The sequence below is a fragment of the Bos indicus genome, chromosome 10, assembly GCF_029378745.1.
Source record: "Bos indicus isolate NIAB-ARS_2022 breed Sahiwal x Tharparkar chromosome 10, NIAB-ARS_B.indTharparkar_mat_pri_1.0, whole genome shotgun sequence".
Taxonomy (NCBI): domain Eukaryota; kingdom Metazoa; phylum Chordata; class Mammalia; order Artiodactyla; family Bovidae; genus Bos; species Bos indicus.
The window spans coordinates 26,786,087-26,795,869 of NC_091769.1; the positions used below are offsets into that span (position 1 = coordinate 26,786,087).

A 9,783-nucleotide genomic window follows, 5' to 3' on the forward strand; every position below is an offset into this window, starting at 1 on the left:
TACAAGAAAACTGTAAAAAAATTAGTTTTTTAGATAAAACCATGGGGAACTTAATTGAATAAGTTCTTTTTGAAGTATCATGCTATGTAAAATTCTGCTTCTCTGCCTTATATTTTCTCATTATATAACACTGGAAGTTGGTGATGGACAGGGAGGCCTGGCATGCTGCAGTCCATGGGGTCACAGAGTCACACACGACTGAGGACTGAACTGAACTGAACTGAACTGCGTCGCTCAGTCGTGTCCGACTCTTTGCGACCCCATGGACTGTAGCCCGCCAGGCTCCTCTGTCCATGGGGATTCTCCAAGCAGGAATACTGGAGTGGGTTGCCACGCCCTCCTCCAGGGATCTTCCCAACCCAGGGATCAAACCCAGGTCTCCCACATTGCAGGTGGATTCTTTACCTTCTGAGCCACCAGCTGTTTTATTCTGAAACTGAAAGGTTTTTTTTTTTGGTCTCATCGGTTTGTTATTTATGTTGTCTCATTCAATACCTTGTTTCTTAGGTATCATGAGTGGTCTGATGTAGTATATATTTTATTATGCTTTTTAGTTCTTTATTGGGGAATTCATGCATATCTACTATATTTCTGACATAAGCCCTTTTTTCAAAGGCTATTTTTTAGAGCACTTTTATGTTTACAAGATTGAGAGGAAGGCATAGAGATTTCCCTTATACCTCCTACCCACACACGTACATAACCTTCCGCTGTATTACTGATATCACTCACTAGAATGGGCTGCACTGACACATCATAATCACCCCAAAATACATAGTTTGCCTTTGGACTCATTCTTGGTATTGTACATTCTATGGTTTTTAGACCATATCCAGTCCTGGCAAACAATTTTTTTTTCTTTTTTGGGGCTCCATAGTGGGATTTATTACTACAGGGAAAGAATGAAGAGGGGGAAGAAAAGTAGATTCTTCTCGGCTATAAACCGCGGTGCTGGCGCAGTAAACAGGGATGCAAGGCATCAGCCTGACCGCAGAAGGGAGATGCTAACAGGCAGCTGGGGTCCAGTACTGCAATCTACGCCCCTACAGCAGGGCACCGGTGACGCAAGGTGGCCTCCACGCGCTTGCCAGGCACACGCGTCTCCGCCGCCAGAGGGCGCCTGGGAGTCTGTGGCGGGAGAGCAGAACCTAGTTGACATTTTCCTGTGGGAATATGTGGAGAGAAGCTGGTCAACCCCGAGGTACTGAGGCGTGAACATCCGCATCATTTCGGTGTTTTGACTTTTAATCTTACGGTTTGAGCACTTTTAACGTTTCCGCCTTTCGCTGTCACTCATGTTTTCCTGAGGGGAAAGTTACAAACCCTGAGTGGAATGGTTTGAATCTTGAGAAACTCTGTGTAAAGGCCGCTGTGTGGCTATTTTTGAGCCTTTCCCTGAGTGAATGGTTGATTGTCTCCATAGTTTTGCTCTTTCCAGGATGTCAGAGTTGCAATCATATAGTTTCTAGGTTTTTTAGATGGGCTTATTTCACTTAGGAATATGCATTTAAGATTCCACCTGTCTTTTCATGGTTTGAGAGCAAATCTCTTTTAGGCACTGAGCAAGAAGATATTAAGAAGAGGTGGCAAGAATACACAGAAGAACTGTACAAAAAAGATCTTCACGACCCAGATAATCACAATGGTGTAATCACTCATCTAGAGCCAGACATCCTGGAGTGTGAAGTCAAGTGGGCCTTAGAAAGCATTACTACGAACAAAGCTAGTGGAAGTGATGGAATTCCAGTTGAGCTATTTCAAATCCGGAAAGATGATGCTGTGAAAGTGCTGCCCTCAATATGCCAGCAAATTTGGAAAACTCAGCAGTGGCCACAGGACTGGAAAAGGTCAGTTTTCATTCCAGTCCCAAAGAAAGGCAATGCCAAAGAATGCTCAAACTACCGCACAATTGCACTCATCTCACATGCTAGTAAAATAATGCTCAAAATTCTCCAAGCCAGGCTTCAGCAATACATGAACCGTGAACTTCCAGATGTTCAAGCTGGTTTTAGAAAAGGCAGAGGAACCAGAGATCAAATTGCCAACATCCGCTGGATCATGGAAAAAGCAAGAGAGTTCCAGAAAAACATCTATTTCTGCTTTATTGACTATGCCAAAGCCTTTGACTGTGTGGATCACAATAAACTGTGGAAAATTCTGAAAGAGATGGGAATACCAGACCACCTGACCTGCCTCTTGAGAAATCTGTATGCAGGTCAGGAAGCAACAGTTAGAAATGGACATGGAACAACAAACTGGTTCCAAATAGGAAAAGGAGTACGTCAAGGCTGTATATTGTCACCCTACTTATTTAACTTATATGCAGAGTACATCATGAGAAATGCTGGACTGGAAGAAACACAAGCTGGAATCAAGATTGCCAGGAGAAATATCAATAACCTCAGATATGCAGAGGACACCACCCTTATGGCAGAAAGTGAAGAGGAACTCAAAAGCCTCTTGATGAAAGTGAAAGTGGAGAGTGAAAAAGTTGACTTAAAGCTCAACATTCAGAAAATGAAGATCATGGCATCCGGTTGCATCACTTTATGGGAGATAGATGGGGAAACAGTGGAAACAGTGTCAGACTTTATTTTTCTGGGCTCCAAAATCACTGCAGATGGTGACTGCAGCTATGAAATTAGAAGACGCTTACTCCTTGGAAGGAAAGTTATGACCAACCTAGATAGCATATTCAAAAGCAGAGACATTACTTTGCCAACAAAGGTTCGTCTAGTCAAGGCTATGGTTTTTCCTGTGGTCATGTATGGATGTGAGAGTTGGACTGTGAAGAAGGCTGAGTGCCGAAGAATTGATGCTTTTGAACTGTGGTGTTGGAGAAGACTCTTGAGAGTCCCTTGGACTGCAAGGAGATCCAGCCAGTCCATTCTGAAGGAGATCAGCCCTGGGATTTCTTTGGAAGGACTGATGCTAAAGCTGAAACTCCAGTACTTTGGCCACCTCATGTGAAGAGTTGACTCCTTGGAAAAGACTCTGATGCTGGGAGGGATTGGGGGCAAGAGGACAAGGGGACGACTGAGGATGAGATGACTTGATGGCATCGCTGACTCGATGGACGTGAGTCTGGGTGAACTCCGGGAGTTGGTGATGGACAGGGAGGCCTGGCGTTCTGCACTTCATGGGGTCACAAAGAGTCGGACACGACTGAGTGACTGATCTGATCTGATCTGATCTGATCATGCTAGAAGCACAAAGGTGCCCAGGAGAGAAAACCTTTTACCAAAAAAAGGGAATAATCCTTTTCAAACTATTGAGTAAGTCAATGGGAAAGAGAACAAGAACTCAGATGACATAACTGATATTGACAAATAAGAATTCCAAACTTTCAAACAGCTTCAAAATGAAATAAAGAAATGTAAAGGAATAAGATAAACACAAAGCTTGTGTTTAAGCTAGTGTTGCTGCAGTGTTTGCACCATCATGAGAGTAACCTGTCCTTAGGATAAAATAAACATCTGCTCTAAAAATAGCATGAGATGATCCCTCAGCACTGGAGAAACTGGGTCTCAAAGGCCCCAATTAACGGACTCCTGAGGGAAGGGAGTATTTGGAATATTATTGACAATCTTTCCTCATAAATTATCACTTTTGGAATTCATAGAAGACTATAAGCCTTTGGAGGAATATAGTAGGTTTCAGAGCAACGTAGACAAGTCTTTCTTGTGCAGCAAATATGCCAATTTCTCTCCAAACCAGTATCAGTGTCCAGCAAGGTTAACTCCCTCTCTGGGCTGTTTGCTCCCAAGCATGGCATGCCCTTCATCTTGCCTGCCTTTTGCTGCAGCAAAAACCAAAGACGAGAAGTCAAACTCATGAATTCTATGAGGAGATGGGTTCAGAAGAGGTACAAGTATAAGACAATTCTAGGTGTGCTTTTTAGCTCTGCCTTCTTTTGTGTGACCGTAAAAATAGTGACACCTCAAGATATATGAATTAATGTAAAGAGACTCATCCTTACAACTAAGAGGGCTGGGAAAAAGGGAAATGAGAGAGCTGAAGATGAGGAAGGGACCTCAACCATATGTAAATTTTGTCCTTATTAATCAAGGAGTTGTACCCAGTCAGAACCTTTGAGGGGAAAAAAGTTGTTAGCAAAGTGACATCTGGAAATAACTGGCAAAGCAGTAAGGAGAAGCCCTCCCTGTACTGAAGCCCTCCCTGTTTTTAGCTGTGTTTGGCTCTGCCACAGAGCCTATGGTCTCTGCTGCAAGGAGGAAGAGCAAGGCGATGATTGAGCAACCCAGATTGGTGAGTTCACTCCCACATGGTTTCTAAAGCCATTGGAATCCTCCTACACATTAGCACCAAATACTTCTTGCTATTTCCACCCTTTTCTCAAGGTTACTTTGGCTTCTGGGTAACTCTCAATTCCTGCTTCACAGCATTGCTCTGCCATATATGATCTATTCACAGACTGAAGAGGAGCCTTGTGGTGTGATATGAAAAATTCTGAATTTCTCTGATGCACTGTGTCACTAATTGCAGTCATCAAGATTATTCTTAAAGCTCTAACTTTATGTGATATGGAAAGTAATCAATGTTATAACTAATGCTAATGCTAATGCTAAGTCACTTCAGTCGTGTCTGACTATGGGCGACCCCATAGACGGCAGCCCACTAGGCTCCCCCGTTCCTGGGATTCTCCAGGCAAGAACACTGGAGTGGGTTGCCATTTCCTTCTCCAATGCATGAAAGTGAAAAGTGAAAGTGAAGTCGCTCAGTCGTGTCCAACTCTTATCGACCCCATGGACTGCAGCCTACCAGGCTCCTCCATCCATGGGATTTTCCAGGCAAGAGTACTGGAGTGGGGTGCCATTGCCTTCTAATACATTAATAAACATTCTTAGCTGGAAAACTTTTATTAAAAGTGTCTGGGTCTGTATTCTGTCTGTATATTTTTCTGAATAAGCATCATGATTCAGTCATGTCACTTCTGGTCATTTTGGCGCAAATAATAACTGACCCTCACTAACAGAGGGGATTCAGAAAACAAATGAATATGCCCAAATTACTGACAATAGCATTGTAAGTGTTTGTTATTTTCTGAAACAGTCCCTAAACCAGAATAGGGGAATTTCTAGGAATTCTGACACCTCAGGCAAAAACCTCAAAAATCCTTAAGTGATATACCAGATACATTGCTCATGTTAAAAAAAAAAAAAGTTGTAAATAAGAGTTTTAACTTAGACCAAAGTTTTAAAGTAATATTTTAATTCAATAGGTAAAAGATGAGACCAGATGGAAGTCTTTATGTAGGTATCTGGACTTCAAACTTTTCTTGAACTACAAACAATGATGAATACTGAAGAAAGGATAGCACATTTGACTTTTTTTTGTCTTGGTTATCAGATTGTGTTAAGATGTCAACACTTACAGTTGCAACATTGATCCAAAATAAAAATGAAATGCATTAATATTTCAATGTCTTATGTTACCTTTTACTCTCTCTTCCAATTCCTATCATTTGTGTCTGTAATTCCAAAGATCTGAGTAATTGAAATTCTGTGTCTAATATTAAGAATCTTTTATATTTTATTCTGGACTTCCCTGGTGGCTCAGATGGTAAAGCGTCTGTCTACGATGCGGGAGACCCGGGTTCAATCCCTGGGTTGGGAAGATTCCTTGGAGAAGGAAATGGCAATACACTCCAGTACTATTGCCTGGAAAATCCCATGAACAGAGGAGCCTGGTAGGCTACAGTCCATGGGGTCGCAAAGAGTCAGACATGACTGAGCAACTTCACGTTCATATTTTATTCTATAGTTAAAAATACATGGTTACCATACTTAATTACATTTGTAAGTATTGTCACTAACCTGAAAGCTGCTTATTGCATAAGATCCTGTCATTGCTGTATCTGAGAAAATACTGAAAGGGGAATGAGAAAGTCCAAAATTCAAAGTCAGATCATATCAAGCATTCTTAAAGTTTGACAGTCTTCAGTAGTATAGTTAGGTTATTATTTATATAATAAAATAATAGGATCTTGAGGGCTTTAGAACCTTATTAAGAGGAAATATTCCTGAGGATTGAAGAATAAAGTCATCTTTGTGATTGTAATTTTTTTCTCTTCACCCTTTAGAAAGCCATGAATGTGTCAGGAGTCAACACGGTGACTGAATTCATACTCCTGAGTTTTCCCTGCTCTAGAGAGGTTCAAGTCCTCCTGTTTGTGCTCTTCTCTGTGTCCTACATCCTGACACTGATGGGGAATGGAGCCATTGTCTTTGCAGTGAAGCTGGATCACAGACTCCACACTCCCATGTACACTCTGTTCGCCAACTTCTCATTCCTGGAGATGTGTTACATCAATACCACTGTCCCCAATATGTTAAGGAACTTTCTGTCTGAGACCAAAACCATCTCTTTCACTGCCTGCTTCCTCCAGTTCTACTTCTTCTTCTCCATGGGCACCACTGAGACCTTCTTACTACCCCTCATGGCTTTTGATCGATACTTGGCCATCTGCCGACCTCTCCACTATCCTACCATCATGAGCAGCCATCTCTGCATGAACTTGGTGGGCCTCTGCTGGGTAACAGCCTTCCTCTGCTATCCAGTCCCTATCTATTTCATCACACAACTCCCCTTTTGTGGCCCCAATACCATTGACCATTTTGTCTGTGATCCTGGTCCTTTACTGGCTCTATCCTGCATCCCTGCCCCTGGAATTGAGCTTTCCTGTTCTATATTGAGCTCTCTTATTATTTTTATCACCTTCTTCTTTATCCTTTGGTCCTACACCCTGGTTCTCAGAGCAGTGTTGCATGTCCCTTCAGCTGCTGGCAGACATAAGGCCTTCTCCACCTGTGGTTCCCACCTGGCTGTGGTATCTCTGTTCTATGGAACCATCATGATGATGTACATCAGCCCAACCTCTGGAAAGCCAGCTGGGATACAGAAGATTGTAACCTTGTTCTACTCCTCCTTGACTCCACTTGTAAATCCACTCATCTACGGTCTCCGGAACAAGGACATGAAGGCTGCATTGAGAAAAATTCAGAAGTGCACAAAAATTAGTCAAAGTGAGTGAGAGACCATGAGTGGATCAAGATCAGAATGCTTATTTTTACTCATTTCTATTCCCCATTTAAAAATAGGTCTTTATTCATTTGTACCTAAAGATGCAGACTTAAAATGATCTATTGCTGCCTATTCAGTAATAAAATTAGTACACTAAACTAAATCAGACCTTGTTGCCAACTCAGATTTAGTGGATGGTAATATGAATTAAATGTCCTGGATGTCTGGACATTAGACTCTTCTAACCTGGTCTCCAGGAAGCACTTGTGCTTTCATTGGTGACGACCTACCTGGTTCCTGACCTCATGCTCTTTTGACCTCTGTTAAGTGTATCCATTTTTACACTTGATTTTTCTGACCTAAAGATGTCTGTTCTCTCTGTTCTACTCCTGACGAAGGGTAGCGCATTTACACCTTTTTATCCAGAAAGGTGGAAATAGAAAAACTGAGCCAAAATTTTTACTTAATTGACATCTAAAAGATTAATAAAAGAGTAGATTTGGGAGCTTTTTAAAAGAATAGATTTGCAAACCTTTTGCCAAATTTCTTAAATCAGAATCTTTAAAGTGGACCCTGGAAATCCTTATTTTAATGTTACTCAAGAAATTCTGGTACACCTAAATCATCACCAGTTCACAGACTAATCTTATAGAGCCACTATTTAAAATAAATACCTAATGGGGAAAAAAAAATCTTATGTTGGCTGGGAAAAGTGTAAAATTTATGGTGCATATTACAGATGACTCAAACACTCATGACAGTAGCAGTAGAAGTTACTTTTCCTGCCTCTTTTTAAACCCTCCATTTAAAAATAAGAAATAGAGTACATTTTCTTACCTTTTCTAACTGTGCAAGATAATTAATATACCTGGAAATAGGCTTACATTTAAAAAAGATTAGTGGCTATACAAATTGGGTTAGTTTCACATGAAGGAAGATGCTGAGTGCACCACCCAAAAAAGGTAAAGGCAGACAGAGAGCAAAAGACAGTGTGATATTTAAGATGCTGAAACAAGACAGATGAGGAGGAAATTGATGACAGGGCCAGGTAATTTGACCTGACCATTTGGTCAAAAATGACTTGCGTGGCTGAGAAGGCGGTACGGCGGACAGCTGCCCGAGAGTAGCATCATTAATCGCTTACCCAGACACATGCTAGAAGAAATTGTTCTAGTAGATGATGCCCGTGAAAGAGACTTTTTGAAAAGACCTCTAGAGAGTTATGTGAAAAAATTAAAAGTACCTGTTAACGTCATTCGAATGGAGCAATGTTCTGGATTGATCAGAGCTAAGTTAAGAGGTGCTACTGTGTCTCAAGGCAAAGTGATCACCTTTTTAGATGTGCACTGTGAGTGCACAGTGGGGTGGCTGGAGCCTCTCTTAGCCAGGATCAAACATGACAGGAAGACAGTGGTCTGTCCTATCACAGATGTGATCAGTGATGATACTTTTGAGTACATGGCAGGTTCTGACATGACCTATGGTGGATTCAGCTGGAAGCTCCACTTTCGATGGTATCCCATTCCCCAAAGAGAAATGGACAGAAGGAAAGGTGATCAGATTTCCTGTGAGAACACGTACAATAGCAGGGAGTCTTTTTTCTATAGACAGAGATTAGTTTCAGGAAATTGGAACATAAAATGATGGAACGGATATTTGGGGAGGACGAAACCTAGAAATTTCCTTTAGGATTTGGCAGTGTGGAAGAACTTTGGCGATTGTTACTTGCTCACGTGTTGGACATGTGTTTTGGAAAGCTATACCCTACACATTTCCAGGAGGCAGAGTATCAATAAAAATAAGAGACTACTTGCAGAAGTATGGATGGATGAATTCAAGAATTTCTTCTATATAATTTCCCCAGGTGTTACAAAGGTAGGTTATGGAGCTATATCATCAAGACTTGGTCTAAGGCACAAACTCGAATGCAGACCATTCACTTTGTACCTAGAGAATATTTATCCTGATTCTCAGATTTCACATCACTATTTCTCTTTGGGAGAGATACGAAATGTGGAAACAAATCAGAGCCTAGATAACATGGCTAGAAAAGAGATTGAAAAAGCTGGGATTTAAGTGTCATGGTATGGGAGGTAATCAGGTTTTCTCTTACACTGCCAACAAAGAAATTAGAACAGATGACCTTTGCTTGGATGTGTCCAAACTTAATGACCCAGTCACAATGCTCAAATGCCACCACCTAAAAGGCAACCAGCTTTGGGAGTATGACCCAGTGAAATTGACCTTGTAGCATCTGAATAGTAACCAGTGCCTGGATAAAGCCACAGATGAGGACAGCCTTGTGCCCAGCATCAGAGACTGCAATGGAAGCCGGTTCCAGCAGTGGCTTCTTTGAAATGTCACCCTTCCAGAAATATTCTGAGACCACATTTTCAAAAAAAAGGAAAACATAAGGATTGACTGGGCTACCTCAGCATACATTTCTGCCACATTCTTAAGTAGCAAAAAAAGGAGAAGTGCTTTCCTCCTACAGGATGTAAGGTTTTTCAGCCATTAAAACTTTAGACTGCCCTCACCTTCCCTAACTCTGAAGGTCTTCCTGTCCAAGGACATGCAACTACATAGTAGCGAGACTGTGCACACTGATGTTTACAAGATTGCAAGAGTGGTTCATCAAGAATCATCATAAAGAATACTCAGACTGAAACAGTCTATGCACTGTGCTTTCCAGAGAGCTGCACCTTTTATGGTTTGCTTGCACATCAGTGATCTCTGCTG

At 41.5% G+C, this 9,783-nt stretch overlaps 1 protein-coding gene and 1 pseudogene across 1 annotated transcript; both read left to right on the forward strand.

Annotated features, from left to right (window-relative positions):
- Positions 1-6,103: 6,103 nt before the first annotated feature.
- LOC139185137 (olfactory receptor 11H6-like) lies at positions 6,104-7,054 on the forward strand. Its single transcript, XM_070796782.1, has one exon. The coding sequence runs from the start codon at positions 6,110-6,112 to the stop codon at positions 7,052-7,054; it is 945 nt and encodes a 314-aa protein (XP_070652883.1). The 5' UTR covers positions 6,104-6,109.
- A 1,121-nt stretch (positions 7,055-8,175) lies between these two features.
- On the forward strand, positions 8,176-9,427 carry LOC139185138 (polypeptide N-acetylgalactosaminyltransferase 1 pseudogene; annotated as a pseudogene).
- The last annotated feature ends 356 nt before the right edge of the window (positions 9,428-9,783 follow it).

Bases quoted from the DNA above. Each gene is read 5' to 3' on its own strand.
- LOC139185137 (XM_070796782.1), top strand. From the start codon at position 6,110: ATGAATGTGTCAGGAGTCAACACGGTGACTGAATTCATACTCCTGAGT.